The sequence below is a fragment of the Anolis sagrei genome, chromosome 2 (assembly GCF_037176765.1).
Source record: "Anolis sagrei isolate rAnoSag1 chromosome 2, rAnoSag1.mat, whole genome shotgun sequence".
Taxonomy (NCBI): Eukaryota; Metazoa; Chordata; class Lepidosauria; order Squamata; family Dactyloidae; genus Anolis; species Anolis sagrei.
This window is the reverse complement of record NC_090022.1, coordinates 65,268,271-65,284,594: the sequence shown is the minus strand read 5'-3', so window position 1 is coordinate 65,284,594 and position 16,324 is coordinate 65,268,271. Positions and strand designations below refer to the sequence as shown.

The 16,324-nt window shown below is 37.9% G+C and overlaps 1 protein-coding gene across 2 annotated transcripts in view; it reads left to right on the top strand.

The window, feature by feature from the left end:
* Positions 1–16,324, top strand: part of ATG7 (autophagy related 7) — a 121,815-nt gene that overhangs the window by 17,222 nt on the left and 88,269 nt on the right. Inside the window, exons 8-15 of one of the 2 annotated variants that reach the window (XM_060765938.2) lie at positions 513–634; positions 2,609–2,699; positions 4,203–4,347; positions 5,927–6,085; positions 11,823–12,017; positions 13,588–13,791; positions 14,160–14,275; positions 15,926–16,001. In XM_060765938.2, the coding sequence (XP_060621921.2) occupies positions 513–634; positions 2,609–2,699; positions 4,203–4,347; positions 5,927–6,085; positions 11,823–12,017; positions 13,588–13,791; positions 14,160–14,275; positions 15,926–16,001 (1,108 nt within the window). Of the gene's footprint in view, positions 1–512; positions 635–2,605; positions 2,700–4,202; positions 4,348–5,926; positions 6,086–11,822; positions 12,018–13,587; positions 13,792–14,159; positions 14,276–15,925; positions 16,002–16,324 lie in introns of both variants that reach the window. The other variant, XM_060765937.2, reaches the window with a different exon arrangement.

The window sequence follows — 16,324 nt, the reverse complement described above, 5'->3', positions numbered from 1 at the left end:
TTGGATTTGTTGGGACTTATGTCTAGGCATATGCACCATACATAGGATGGGGCTTAATTTTGTTTCTGAAATGTGTAGGCTTTCCTCCTGACAGTGTGCTAAATGGATGGGGTCACCGTTGTTCTACCGGGGCAAGGAGCCGCCTCTTTCAAATTCTATTCCTTGAACTGAACTGTGTCTAAGTCCATTTTAGAATGCATTTGAAAAAATTGCAAATCAACATAATGGTTCTTGGGAAATTCTCCCTTATGTTTTTTCTATTAAATCAGAGGTGAACCTTCACACTTTCTTGTACCTTGTTTAGAAGATCAGATTGGTATTAGGAATTGCATCTAGTACGCTTGTGAATTTGATATATTTTGTTGTGTCCATTAAATTATTTGGGATTAGTAGGGCTTAATAGCTATAAACCAATACACACTGGAAAATGGACTTGACCTTGAGTGCAAAAAACAGCTTGTTAATTCTGGCACTTGAGTTTTCTGCTGTTACAGATTTCTTGTTCTTGACAGGGGCCATCGACTCAGTTTGGTTGAAGTGCTCTGCTTCAGAGATAGGACCATGCAGGGCGCAAGAGACATCTCCCACAGCACCATTTTTGAAATAAAGCTTCCCCAGATGACCCAGAGTTCAGGTAATTCATTTTCAGAGGTGAAGTTCAGTGTTTAAAGTATTGAGTTTTATTTTAGAGGTCAACAGGAAATTTTTCTTTTCTCTTTTCTCTGATACTGTAAAAAGGAGAGCGCTGCTGCTTGTGGCAGTATATTTTAAGAGCTGCCTGACAGTAAAAAAGAACTATTCTTTCAAACATCTTGGGAAGATATGTAATTCAGGGTGAGAGTCCCATGGCCCTCCAGAGATTTATGGATTGCAACTCACATTCATTTCAAACTATTGGATACACTGGCTAGGGCTCCAGGAATTTGTAGTTCAACAGCAACTGTAGATCCACATGCTTCCTCCCCCCATTCAGTTTAAAAGTATTAGAATTTCTGCTGTACTCATGAGCCATTTGTGCTTCTCCCTCACTGTGTATCAGTAATGCAGCATTTCTAGTAAGTTATCCAAGAGAAGGAGTTAAAATGGTCTAGTTCCTGTTGCATTTATTACCACAAATTATCCTAGAGGGGAGGAGCCCCCGGTGGTGCAGTGGGTTAAACCCTTGTGCCAACAGGACTGAAGACTGACAGGTGGGAGGTTCAAATCCAGGGAGAGTGTGGATGAGCTCCCTCTGTCAGCTCCAGCTCTCTATTTGGGGACATGAGAGAAGCCTCCCACAAGGATGGTAAAACATCAAAACATCTGGGCGTCCACTGGACAATGTCCTTGCAGACGGCCAATTCTCTCACACCAGAAGCAACCTGACACGGAAAAAAATCCTGGAGGGGTACAGCTCTTCATTTGTATTGGATTCTTTTGTTTGTCCTTGCAGTTACACCTTTCATGCTGCATTTTGTGTGTTCTCCATATCACTTTCATTTATTTCCAATTTTTTAAACCTACCAATGATATTCTCAGGCACTTATTACTAGTTTCTTGGACATTCATATTCTATTAGCTGGATTACCTACTGGTCCTTTTAAGATTGAAGGTGTTGATTATTTGTTTTCAAAGTTCTAACATCTGGTTCTATATGAACCTGCCCACTCTGATTATTTGAAGTAGTCCTCTTGCCTTTATTGCTGTCTTCTGATTTGTGGATGTAGGTAACACAGTGAAAGCGTCCAACTTGTAGAACTTGCAGTCACCCTTTTGTCGGATTAGCTTACTTCTTCCTTTGTTCTTCTTGCAACTAAAAACATTATTTTTCTCTAGTGACTTTTTCTTGCTTTATTACTGAGGCTCGGCCTGACTCTCTCACTATGCCATTTTTTGTGTTGTTGGATATTATATAGTTCTTCATATGTATTGTTAATTTTCTTAGGATTCTTTAATTAAGACCCTTTAAATATGGCCATAAACCTTTTAGCATACTTATCTATCTAGTGTGTTGAGACTTTGGTTACTTCGATCATAAGAGGCTCAGAAGGAGTGTGGCTTGGGCCTATTCAGTAAGTTTAGTGACTAATGTAATTTTGAATATAGACTGAATCTGTGATCTTTTGACTTCCTGCCAAATTTATTCTTCCCTAAAACATCAGACAAATACTGTTTCTCACATACATGGTATTAGCCATACACCTGTCTGATTATTGCTGCATGATTAAAGATTATTGCAGGGTATAATCTGCACTCATTTGCAAACCTCTGAAGGAAAAACATTTTAAGATATTACATGTGGACTAGAAATCCGAAAAATTGTTCAACTATATGGTGAAATTCTTTGGCTTTTCCTGCCAAAAGATGCATTGACTTGGCAAGTTTTAGTAAATATGGCTTAATTGCAGTGCCTTCATTTAGAGTCAGCTATAATTGTTTTCAATGCATTTTCCAGTTATAAAATCTACATTTTTGGACTGCTGTTTTGGAAATTGCCATAGTGACATTGGATAATTATTATGACTTTCAAATATTCAGGCTGTTAATAATTTGGAGTTTATATGAGAAGTAGGATTTTCTTATTCTTTCACATTAAATATTCACACAATATAATCCTTGCTTTAAGCAGATTGCCCAAAAGCTGTTGGATGGGAGAAAAATCAAAAGGGAAGCATGGGCCCAAGAATGGTCAATCTAAGTGAATGTATGGACCCCAAAAGGTATTTATCGTTTTGAATCTGTATAAGTGGATACTACTGTTTAATTCTGTTTTAATGCTTGCATATGTGTATATTTTAAATCATTTGGTCAAACTTTTAATGTAAGCCACTTTGTGTCTCCTTTGAGAGAGATAAAGCAGGTAATAGTAATAATAATAATAATAATAATAATAATAATAATAATAAGATCATACATCACTGGAAATATGTGTGTGTGCTCAAAGGAAATATAAATAACATTGGTAGGTTGTTGTGTGTGTGTTTTTTTGTGGAGGCGGTTGATTGCTTGTAAACTGCTGATCCTGCCAAATGTAATATCCACATTGAGGAAAGTAATAATCCTATATTCTGCTCTGATCAGGCTTTTATCTAGAGCACCCATTCAGTTGTGGGCATCCTGTTCTAAGAAGGATATAGACAATTTGGAACAGATTCAGAGAAGGGCAAAATAATAAGAAAAAACAGATGAACTGTTGCAGGAGTTGGGCATATTCACCTTGTAAAAGAGAAGACTGAGGGGTGGCATGATTGCACTCTTTAAATTCCTCAAAGCTGTCATAGAGGAACACATTTTTTGCTTACCCAGAAGATAGGGCCAGGTCTGATGGTTTGAACTTATAGGACAGTAGATTTTGATTGAATAGCAGTTTAGCAGTGGAATCAATTTCCTATAGAAGTGGTGGGTTCTCCTTTGAATGTCTTCAGAAGTGGTCCAGGCAGGTACCTACAAGAGATGCTTTAGCTTTTGAACAATCTTGGAATACTTGGAAGGAAACACATGGACCAGCTAGTCCAAGCATGGACAAACTTCGGGCCTCCAAATGTTGTAAACTTCAGCTTCTAGAAATCTCAGTCAGCTAACTGGTTGTTAGGAATTGTGAGAGTTGAAGTCCAAAACACTCGGGGGCAGATGTTTGCCCATGTCTGGGCTAATCCATTGAGTTGGACTAGATGGTCCATGAGTTTCTTCCAACTATCCTAGATTGTTCAGTAATTTGCATTTTAAAACAAAAGGCATTTTTGAAAACTTTGGGGTATCCACTGGTGCTCTAAATGTGATGAAAGTGCTGTCCACATTTCCTAGAGATCATTTTGGAGCTTTTTGGCTTGTTCAAGCGACAAAAATGCCTTGTGGACTGCATTTTCTCCACGCAAGAATGAAAGTTTATTGTGATACTTATTCTTTTCCCTCCCATTGTATATATAGACATTTACAGTCTAAACTAAATTTATTTTAGCCCATACTTCCTTAGGAAAAAAATCACTTTTGTAATTGTATGTACCTAAATTTATGATTTTATTTTGTGCCTTGCTCTGATTGTGTTCCACATTCCTTTAGTAGTTGTCAGGAGTACTGAACATTTCTAAAAAGTTAAAACTGAAAAGAGATTTATTCAAAGAAGAATAAGGTGGAGGGGAATCATATGTTCACTTTGGGGTTTTTTTGAATGCAAAGAAGAAAAGGCTGCTCCATTATATCTTTATGTTCCATTTGGTTTTTAGGTTAGCAGAATCATCCGTAGACCTTAATCTTAAATTGATGTGTTGGCGGCTGGTGCCTACCCTTGACTTGGAAAAAGTTGTGTCCGTGAGGTGTCTTCTCTTAGGAGCTGGTACGCTGGGTTGTAGTGTAGCCAGAACCTTGATGGCAAGTACTGAACCTACTTCCCAAATTCTTATGTTCAGCTTCAACGAATTCTGATGTTCTACTGTTCATAATTTTCCACAAAAATTCATGAAGCAAAATCGGTAAATGAATTTTGTATCCACATAGATGAGAAATCAAGTTTCTTGCGGCTCTATTTTATCTGCCTCATTTGCTTATTGCCAAGTCTATGGAGTTCACCTTCATCAATCCCAAATACAGTCCTGAGACTAAGCTGGAACACAACAGTCTTTTCAATGATATTAAAATATTTATGTAATTATACCCTAAATGTTATGCATTATAATGAAGGTATGTTGTCTTTCCTTGAGGAAAAAAAGTTCATATAGTGTTTTTTAATTTGCAAAAGTTTAAGGATTTGAAGAAGTAAAATACCAATCTGAGATTTTAGTAAAATGTTGCAAAAAGAGAAATAACAGCAAGTGTGATGTAGTGGTCTCAGGGTTGTTGAGGATTTTGGGAAACCAGGATTCTGATCCTTATTCAGTAGGCTAAGGGAACCCACTAGGTTACCTTGGGCAAGTTACACTCTCAGCCTCGAAGAAAGGCAATAGCAAACTCTGAACAAATCTTGCCAGGAAAATCCTAAGATAAGGCCACCATTAGTTGACTTGGAAGCAAATACCAACAATGACAGCCAACAGCAGCAACAAAAGGAATAAAAATATATGCCACAACAGAATGAGTGCAATTCCCAGCATCTCTCATCATTGGCTATTTTTGTTGGGGCTAGTGAGAGTTGTAGTCCAACTATGTTTGGTAGGCTTAGCATAATGATTCTAATAGGATAAGCTGGCCTTCTCTGAGAAGTCTTAGATTAATGTCATGGGTAGTGTAAACCAATTCATGGCATTGATGAGATGTGTCTTTTACTCCAGTTCACGTAGTGTGGGTTGGTATGCTAGCTGTGCTATCATATTTGAGCACTCTGTGATCATTTGAAGAACAAAAGTAATGGGGAATTGCCAAAACAGTGATTTTACTGTCAGCACTCCAAACAGATGCTGACATGGACAGAACACACGTGATCCATTCGTCTGATGTGATTTTATCTTTTAAATAATATGAGCAGTGAGAGTATCCAGCTATGACACTATAGCAACTGTGCTATATGAACATAACTTGAATTGGGTCTCAGGTTTTTTTGTGTGTGTCTGTCAGGAGTGACTTGAGAAACTGCAAGTTGCCTCTGGTGTGAGAGATTTGGCTGTCTGAAAGGACATTGCCTATGGGATGCCCTGATATTTTGATGTTTTACCGTCCTTGTGGGAGGTTTCTCTCATGCCCCCACATAGGGAGCTGGAGCTGACAGAGGGAGCTCGTCCTCACTCTCCCTGGATTCAAACCTCCGGCTTGTCAGTCTTTACTCCTGCTGGCACAAGAGTTTAACCCATCTCCTCATCATCTTCTCCTACTTGACCAGTGTCAAAACAAGTAGATGTGTTAATTCTGACATTGGGGAAAATGGATGCAGCATGTTTATGTTTGTTTATTTAAATCAAGTTGCATTTATATATCATTAAAATTGTTAATTCAGTTCTTTTGGTACATTTTCTCTTAGGGATGGGGAGTCAGGAAAATCACCTTTGTAGATAATGCCAAGATCTCTTATTCCAACCCTGTTCGGCAGCCACTCTATGAGTTTGAAGACTGTCTCGGGGGTGGGAAATCCAAAGCACTTGCAGCTGCGGACAGACTCCAGAAAATATTCCCAGGAGTGGTGAGTAAAATAGATGATAGATGCAATTTAATGATCAAAACAGTTTTTTTGGCTTGAACAATGGCAAAGATTCTTCTTCCACTTGCTTGTCTAAAACCAGCTAATCCTCAAGGAATGAACGTGTAGACTACATGTAGTCTTCACTCATTTGAAAATGAGATAAATTACCCGTTTCCCTTTTTGGGGAATCTGCCCCACTCCTGGGCTGTACCGACACCTTGAAGAGTTATATTGTCCAGGCTTTGGGTGTCCTTTAAAAGGAGATCCATTTTCTATATAAAATTGTCCATCATAGCAGTGACAGACTACATGGAGATTTTTTTGTTAGCTGCTCCTTCTTATGTTCTGACAGCACAGCTGAGGAATAGAGGGTGAAGAAAACCATTGCTTTTTCTAATGCTATGTTCTGCCTAGACTTGCCATCGCAGTGCCAAGCTAATGATGAAGTATGCCTCTCTTGAAAAGACAGTGTCTATGTTGCATGAAAAGGTCACAGATTAAAATGTATGGTGGATTGCTGCTATAATTATGACAACTGAAGGTTCTGTGTTCCCTCATAAACACTTTGCTGATGGTTTGTGATGGACTCATTTGGTCTTGACAAGAAATAAATCCCAACTTGAGTACATCGAGTTAAGCTGCTCTGTCTCTCTCCTGCTGATTTCCCCCCTTTTCAGCCATGACTCATTTCTGTGTCCTAGTTTGTCTGGCAGTTCCTGCTGGTATCATGCTTCCTCTTCACTTACCCAAATACAGCAAGCTATCAGTTCCTTTAGTTCCATCATAACCAATTTAAACTCCTATTCATTACTTTTCTTATGCTTAAGGCGAATTTTGTATAAGATGGGCAGATTCAAATAATAAAGTTCATGTAATCCCTCTTTCAGGGATTATATAGAATAGTTTGCCTAGGCAACGGCCCATATCTGCCCATAGAAATGGTGTAATTGTAATTTTGTATTTCTTTTTTCCACTTTAGGTAGTGGAGAATTAATTGGCCATGAAATACTTTTGTGGTTTAGGCACATCAGGATTGAACCAATGTTCATTATATAAGTACAGTGGGTAGAATTCACTTTTTGTAGAGTGTTTCCAAAATATACCAAATTCATGTGAACATTTTTAGAGGAATAAAAAAGTGCTGAAGATATGCATTGTTTTGCTGTAAAATGTCATTTTCAAAGCCCTGTACTGAAGTGATTTGATTCAAGTTGATCTTAATCTGTACATAATATTCTACTCCTAGCCAACAATGTACTGCCACCTATTACCTATTTTTCAATTGTTTAGTGTATCCTATACATCATGTGCAATAAAGTGGTGGAAAATGCCTCTTAAGTCAGCTTTATTTCACAAATACTGCATTGGGTACAATTTTCATGTGAGGCAACATGAATTAACAATAAAAGGCATTTTCTTGTGCCATCTGCTGGTTGATAAACCCAATTACACTAAAAGGGAGATGTTTTTATTTCTTGTATGTTTAGGCTTTTTACTTTATTTTTAATGCTGACTTGTTTCTTGTTTATGTGTGTTCCCAAATAACAATACGATTGGATGTCCTGGAAAATTTCCCACTTGTGGCAGTACTTTTCCACAGTGGTGAGATGGTTAGTTCCTGTGGGGCAAGAGACCATGCTGATGGCAGCAGTGCTCCCAATAGGGCCTGCCATGTCAGACAGTCTTTTGCTAAGGAGCCAGACTAAATGCTCCAAAGGAGCTACTGGGAACAACTGTCGTGGAAGGTGACAGTGGCATAGGATTTCTCTGAGACAGTGGCAGTGGCACTACTTGTTAGTACTATGCAGGAGGAGTCATGGTAAACTCCCTTTGAAAGGCTTTTCCTACAACCCCCCCCCCCCCGCCCCATGGTGAGACAATATACAACCAAGCTATAGAAAGTTCTAGGAGATGAAACTCCCAGGTTGGACACCAGTCAAAGAGCTGCTGTGAAGAATGAATTGGGAAGCTAGTAAAACAAGGAAGGTCGGTAGTTCGAATCCGGGGAGCAGGGTGAGCTCCTGTCTCTCAGCTCCAGCTTCCCATGTGAGGACATGAGAGAAGCCTCTCACAGGATGGTAACACATCCTGGTATCTCCTGGGCAATGTCTCTGCAGACGGCCAACTCTCTCACACCAGAAGTGACTTGCAGTTTCTCAAGTCGCTTCTGACATGATAAAAAAAATATGTTGACCAGTATAGAAATCAAATAGACTACATAATTGGAAGGCATGACAGATTTGTTCAAGAAAGAACCATTTTAAGATGACTCTACAACTTTAAAAAATGAATTGCAAGCTGCACTTAGAACACTTGAGAGAAATAAATCACCAAGAACGGATGGCATGCCAATACAGCTGCTTCAATCTACAGAGAAAGAATCTACTCTAGTTCTCACTAAAATATGTTAACAATTATGTAAAACAAAAGAATGTCTACAGATTGGAAGGACTAAATATAGGTCCAAACCCCAAAACAGGGGACACCAGGAATTGCCATAACCATAGAGCCATGCAAGCAAAGTGATAGTCAAATTTGTACAACAAAGATTTGTAGTGATGCCAAATGTTCAAATGAGTTCATGCAAAGAAGAAGCACCTGAGATTATATGTTAGATAACAGAACAAACCAAAAATTTCAGCCTGTGCTTTATATATTATGAAAATCTTTATCAAAGAAAGCTATGGATCAATGTATTGTTGAAGGCTTTCATGGCCGGAATTACTGGGTTGTTGTAGGTTTTTTCGGGCTATATAGCCATGTTCTTAAATCCTTGCATTAAACCCATGTCTCCTGAAAGACAGAAGGTAAAGAATCACAGAAAGGATGGATTCTTCAATCCATGCCCTAAAAATGACAGAAAGGGGGCCCTCGTAAGTTCACCATTGCCGCCAATGGTCCAGATCTTCCTGGATCTTTTAGTTGCCGAGCCAAAGACAGCTTTTTTCCATTAGACAATTTTGGGGAGGCCCCCAAAAACAGATCTGGGTACCCACCAAAATTCAGATACCAAAAATGGATCACGGTCCAGCCAAATTGCTAAACTCTACTGGTCACTCTGACACTATTACACCAACTGGTGGTGAGAGAACCGGCTGAAGGATTGGGTAGTAGTGAAAGGGCTACCCAGTACCATCTAGTCAACTATAAGGCAGTGCCCTGGTGGAAGTAGGGTGCTACTGAACTAGCCATCTAATTGGCCTGATTGACTGGGAATACACCCATTGACTAAGTGTTAAGTGATGTTGTAGTAATGTCTTATAATTTGTCTTCAGGGTTTTCTTTTCTTTCTTTTGGTAGTTTTTTTGTCCCAATATTGTTGTTTTTAATTCAGTGTATATGGAAACTGGGGCAGCAATACAAGTTGTGTAGGACAGTGGGCAATATGGCAATGGCAGTGTCACATTTCCTTACAGAGAAAGGTGTTTAATATCTATACCACCTTCCAGTCACCCTGCCAGCCTGGAGAACTTGGAGCATGAGCCAAGCAACCCACCAAACCTCATATCATCTGTGATCTCCTCAAAGATGATGGTGTTGACTTTTACATTGGACCATATTTGTACCAAGTTCGGAAACTCTAGTTGGTTCTAAATACAGCAGCCAGATTGATTACAGGAGTGAGCCTATATTAAAATAATTCCACTGGCTGCCAGTTAGTTTCTGGGCAATGTATAAGGTGCTGGTTGTGACCTTTAAAGCCCTACGTGGTTTGGATCCAGGTTACCTACAGGATCAATTTCTCCCATACATTCTAAAGTACACTGAGGTACTTTGGGATGTGTCTTCTCAACTGGCAACCATCATCCAAAGGACATATTCATTGGCTGCCCCAAGACTGGGGAACAACCTGCTGGAAGAGCTTCATCTGCTCAATGAGCTGTCAAAATTTAAAAACTATCTAAAGACCTATCTCTTTCAGCAGGCTTACCCAGCCAGTTTTAATCATGAATTTTTAACTTATGTCCTGGGTTTAAATCTTTGTTTTCTATAACATGTGTGTTATAGAAATGTGTTTTAATATGTATCTTTCATAAAAATTACAATGTTTATGTGTTTTAACTTTGCTGTAACCCACCTTGAGCCATGAGGAAAGGTGAGTAATTTGAAATGTTGTGAGGGAGAAGAGTTCTGTGGGTACTGTGAATTCCTAAAAAGTTACATAAATGAGAGCCTTCAACAATGCTTCAAACAATGCTGGAGCAAATCAAGTTTGAATTCTCCCTAGAAGCCAATGACTAAACTGAAACTGGCATCCTTTGGATATACCGTGAGAAGGTGTGACTGATTAGAAGAGACAATAATGCTAGGAAAAGGAGACAGTAACAAAAAAGGAAGACCACATTAAATCAAGAAAACCAAGATGTGAGCAGTTCTGTTGATGATAGGGTGACTTGGAGGTCTCACGTTACCACAGCAGTTAACATCAACAAGAAAACATAGTCGTTGAAATACTAGATTTAAAATTGTGTAATTAGGGTGTTCTGAAATACTCTGTAATTCAACACTGACATATATAACAAGGAAAAGTAGTGTTTGTTAATCTCATGTTTCTGTTCTAACCATTTTGTTAACAAATAATGCTATTTTTTCCAGTGATAGTGAATGCAAGCTACCTTTCTGTTTCAGAGTTGGGAGAAATTAAAAAGCAAAATCACACATTATTTTCCTTAGCATTCTCTTGCTTGATACTGTTTGCTCTCATTTTTCAGTCATTTTTTCTCTGTGTGCCCAGCACAACTGTGCTTCTCTAAGTGCTGTATTAGCTTTGTTCTCAGGAAGTGATTACTCTCCATTTTTAGTTGATATAACAAGGCAGAGTTAAGGTTGTTTCAAGAAACTGTCTGGAATTTGGGTTTTTTTCCAGGGGAGTGGGGGTTGTTATAGAGTTTGAGGTCTGGATGGAGTAACTTCCCAAGATTCATTGGTGAGGTGTGTGAAAAATTACCACAGAAGAGGGAAATTTCCAGAGCATTCGAAATGAAGACAAACGATAAAGGGAGATGCTTTTTGCTTTCTTGACAGTTGTGTTGTGGTGACACTAATGTAGTGCCATCTTTGCAGTACAGCAATTATACTTGCTGGTACAAGAATTCTAATTGCGTAAAATTTCACTCCGTCAACAAGAATACTGATTTGCCTTTGATGCAAAGTCTGTGTGGATCAGTGACAGTAACCCAATCTGTCAAGAGAAATTGCACTCTTGGCAAAGCTATTAGTGCTTACATCAATAAATCCCTTTTTGTCATGCTATTAACTGGCATTAACTGCTCCTACAGCATCTTTTTGTTACCTCGGATCCTTTGAAAATGGCAATGACATTCTTACAATGTTTTTCATTTTATTGGATCTACATTTCCCTATAATAGTTTGTTTTCTTTTAGAGTGACGCCTGTTCTTTTGGATACTTGTTCTTTGAGCTTATCTAATCCATTGATTTGCCATTATGTTATAACTGTTCTGTACTTGAAGATGCGGCATGAGGTTGAAGTCACCACCACTGATACCTAAAGACATCTGAAATATTGCCTGATTTTTTGTTACATTAGTTAAAATAATTATGGCAACATTGCAGATTGGCAAGGATCCTCCAATGTAAGGTGTAATTACTTCAAATAAATCAAATAACAAAGAGCTTTATAAATAAAACACAGAAATTGACTGACTTGTCTTAAGTTGTATCCTGTGTGACAGATTCTCTCTCTCTTAATCTCTCTCGTGGTTGTTTCCTTTTTAGAATGCTGAAGGTTTTAATATGAGTATCCCAATGCCAGGTCACCCAGTGAATTTTTCTGAAGTTACACTTCAACAGGCTCGCAAAGATGTAGCACAACTAGAATCGCTTATTGATGCCCATGATATCATCTTTTTGTTAATGGACACCAGGGAAAGTCGATGGCTTCCTGCTGTTATTGCAGCCAGCAAAAGAAAGGTATGGTGCATGTTCTCCAGGCTCCATTCTATTAGTTTTCTAATAGAAGTTCAAAACAATTGCTAGATGATTGCAGAGGCTGTCCTTTACATCTAGCTTAGAAAACCACTTATTATAAACAGTGAAATGCCATCAATTTAAGTCCTACTGATGTTTTAGAACAGTGGTTCTCAACCTGTGGGTCCCCAGATGTTTTGGCCTCCAACTCCCAAAAATCCTAACAGCTGGTAAACTGGCTGGGTTTTCTGGGAATTGTAGGCCAAAACAGCTGGGGACCCACAGGTTGGGAAACACTGTTTTAGAAGTTTAAATATTTTTTTTAAAATGGCATTTCTCACTCACATTTGTAGTAAAGCATCCAGAGGCATATTTCTATATTCCTTATCTGATCATGAATAATGTGAATTGGGTCAAAGTAGAATTTTGATCAGGGCTTCTGCTGTTTCTCTTTTTTTACCTTTATTTTTGCATTTTATATTTTAATTTGAAATGGAATATTGCAAACTGCCCGTATTATTTTTGCTGCAAGATATAAACCTCTATTGAATAAAATGTTAATAATGAATTAATCCCATATATTTATCTGCTTCTGTTTGCACTCTGAGGGCTCATTGTAGTTGCTTGAATACTACTACTACTACTACTACTACTAAGTAGAAGTAGTAGTAGTAGTAGAAGAAGAAGAAGAAGAAGAAGAAGAAGAAGAAGTCGTAGTAGTAGTAGGGGACCCAAAGCGGCTTACAACATATTAAAATAATATAAACAACAATCCATATACTAAGGTTGCTGGAAACTGCTACTATAGTGGTTAGTTTCCTCTTGATCAGTCTCTTTCCTAGGAAGCTTAGAACTTCCCTTCATTTTTAAATTAGATTTTTTTAAAGCTATATGTAAGAATAATTCACTAACAAAGAAATAATTAGGAATGGTATGTGCCCAATTTTAAAAAGTTTAAAGACATGTCCAGAATGACATATTTCTGGTCCAAAACTTTGAGAAAATACCAAGATTCAGGCGTGATCTCAAAGCAGATAAGATGCATATCTAAGCTTCTCTTTTGGATAAGACATTGTACTTTTGTCAAAGTAACAAGCTTTGTGAAAAACAATGATTTCAAGTTTTGAGTCATAGCACCAAGCCATGTTTGGTTGCTATGTTAAAGACTCTTTAAAAACCATCTGGGAAATACTCAATTTCCTTTCTTTGCAAACAACTCCTGCTCTCCCTTCTTATACCAAAATTAATAAATGGTGCTTTATGTTTACCATGTAAATTAAGAATCAAGCTACGTTTTCCAGTCCTGATTTTTCTCAAGTCCAAACCATAGCTTTCATTTCTATTGTAACATTAGATTGTGGCTTGCTACAAACCAGCAAAGCAATTGCAGTGTATGAAAGCTTCAGGCTCATCTACATAGTACCACCCTATTGTTTTGACATATCTTCTTTCTTCGCCTTTCTTTTGTAAATAACATTTTAAAATATTGGCATAGTATAATAAATGAAGTTTGCTCTTTTTCTTTGCATTTCATTTGAATATCTATCTCTGTGCTTTATAATATTTTATCCAGCTGGTCATCAACGCTGCTTTGGGGTTTGACACATTTGTTGTAATGAGACATGGACTAAAGAAACCAAAGCATCAAGAGGTGGGCGATTCTCCTTGTAATAATCCCTGTGGCTCAACTGATCTTTTGGGATCATCACTCTTCTCAAATATTCCTGGTTACAAACTTGGTTGTTACTTCTGCAATGATGTTGTTGCACCAGGTGATGTAAGTAGACTTCATGTCAATTGTTGCTCATTGAGTTTTGTTCGTTGTTTTTGATTTTTAAAATGCAGTCTCTTCTCTGAAGCCTGTTAGTTTTTTGGGGGCAGAATCCAACCAGATTCCAGCAATTGATTATAGGCTGCCATCAACCAAACAAGAGGGGGGGGAGGGGGGGTTCAATCCCTATTGATTTCCCCTCTTCCCTGCAGCCCCATGTTCTGTTTGTTGAAGGAAATAAATCTTATAGTCCCATCAATGCCAATATAGGAATCGATTTTTGCACTTGTTTTGAATGAGTGTTTTAAATGGTTTGTAGATTATTACGGTAAAAAATTAAAAAGTTTGGAAGTGACCACTGCATTCCTTTGTAGTCCACCAGGGACCGAACATTAGATCAACAGTGCACAGTCAGTAGACCAGGATTAGCTATGATCGCTGGAGCACTTGCTGTAGAGCTAATGGTGTCCATTTTACAGCACCCAGAAGGGTAAGTTATAATTGTGGGAAAGGGGGTAATGTTTTTGCATTTTAAAATGGATTGTCAGTTTTCTTGCAGTTAATTAACTTTTTTAACAACAACCATGTAGTTGAACTCTTTGCCATGCAGGAATACAGAATTATAGAGTATACGGTATGTTTGATGTAGAAATGAGCATCATGTACAGATCAAAGGCAGATTTTGGAGCCAAATTATGCATTTTGATATGATCTGTGTATAATCTGGGAGTAATTCTGGAGAGAGGGAAAGCACCACCAATGCCATAAAGAGCCATCTGCTGCCACTGCCATTTTCCTTCCCAAACATTTGAAAAAGAGGGTGGTTCCTTTATTTTTGATAAAAGTTAAAGCATGGTATTATTTTTTGGAATTCATGCCCCTCTCTGAGTAGAATGACAAAAGGTAAACACTTAGTTTGTCCTGTGAGATCTTGAGAGGAAAGGAGTCCAGGGAGAAGGAAGAGGAGGAAGAAAGTAAGACAAGTGGCAAGGAAGGGATAGCTCAAGAGAAAGAACACTAAACAAGCAAGGAATATGAGGGGAGAAGGAGGAAGAATTAAGGCAAGAAAGCCAAGTGTCTTAAAAAGAAAGAAAAGCAAGGCAACTGTGGAGAAAAAGGAAGAAAAGAGACTTCCTGCTTAGGAGAACACAGTAGTGGTGGTTCTGCTGCTTCCTCTGCAAACTCTTGTGAAATGTTTGAGGGAAATGTGAACTGTCTGGAAAGGAGAGGGAAATAAACTCTGCTTCCGACAATTGCAACTGCCTAAAACTGAATCTGATTAACTTTAACAAAAAACACTCCAGAACTTCATTTAAAACTGCATTATTGTGTGTGTGTAGAGTTACTTCTATTATGTCAAACCCAGTGTAGCTATTTAAGACATCTATACTGCTGACCAGTTTAAATAAATCCTCAGATTTCTAAAACGTTTAAAGGAATCAGATGGATCGATCCCTGTGTAGAATTATTGCATTGGCATTAAACATTAAATTTCTGAAGACATTCTTTTTTCTCAAACTCTAGGATTGGCTCCAAACTTTGTCATGTTCCTAGACAATTCATTAATGAATCTTGAGTTACTTATGACTAATCTAACAAGTATCTGTTTTATGAAGAGTTAAGTTCTTAATATGACTAACTCTAGAGACATCCCTTAAAGCAGATGTTAATCTTACCTCCCAGGTTTTCTCTTTGTATGATCCAAAATCAACTCCCTGGTATGAATCTGAAACGAGATTTATTTTTATTTATTTCGTAGCAAAAGTATTGCATAAATTAGTATAAAACTGACAAAGATAGAAGGAGCACATTTCTGAAAAGAGATGTAGAGCAATGTTCCTCAGACAACCTTCCCATATATATTTTTTTCTAGTGTGCCAAGAACTGATACCATATTGCCCTCATTGAGTACTATTAATTGCTTCTGTGCTGGAAATTCACTAGGGACCAGCAGCCAATTGTTTACGTCTGGTCCAGATACTTCTTCTTTGATTGACAGTGATTTAGAGGAGCTCATTCTAAATTTAATTTATGCAAAAATTATTAACTGGATCATTTTTCACTTTTGGGTTAAATTTCAAGTTCTTCAAAGTAGACAATTATCCCTGCTTAACATTTTCCTTTTGATTTGATTTGTTAGTGGCTATGCTGTTGCAAGTAGTAGTGATGACAGAATGAATGAACCTCCCACCTCACTTGGGCTCGTGCCTCACCAGGTTAGTAAATTAGACAGAAGTAGCTGTATTTCTTTATCCTTACATGACCAATAGGTAGATAAGTAGTAATATAGGATATGCATAATACTGAAATGTCATCTCATCAGAAATGGATACAATTTCACTTAAGGATTATGCACTGTGTTACTCACTACTGATTTTATGAATTGAGGCTGAGACAAATTTAAATTGGTTTAAATTGTATAGCTATGAAAAAAGATGTCGTATTGACATAATCCTTCTGTCATTCTAGACTTGAAATTCTGGCTTAATCAGAACCTCGTCCTCCTACTTCATTCTTCCCATTGCATGGGTGGAAAAAC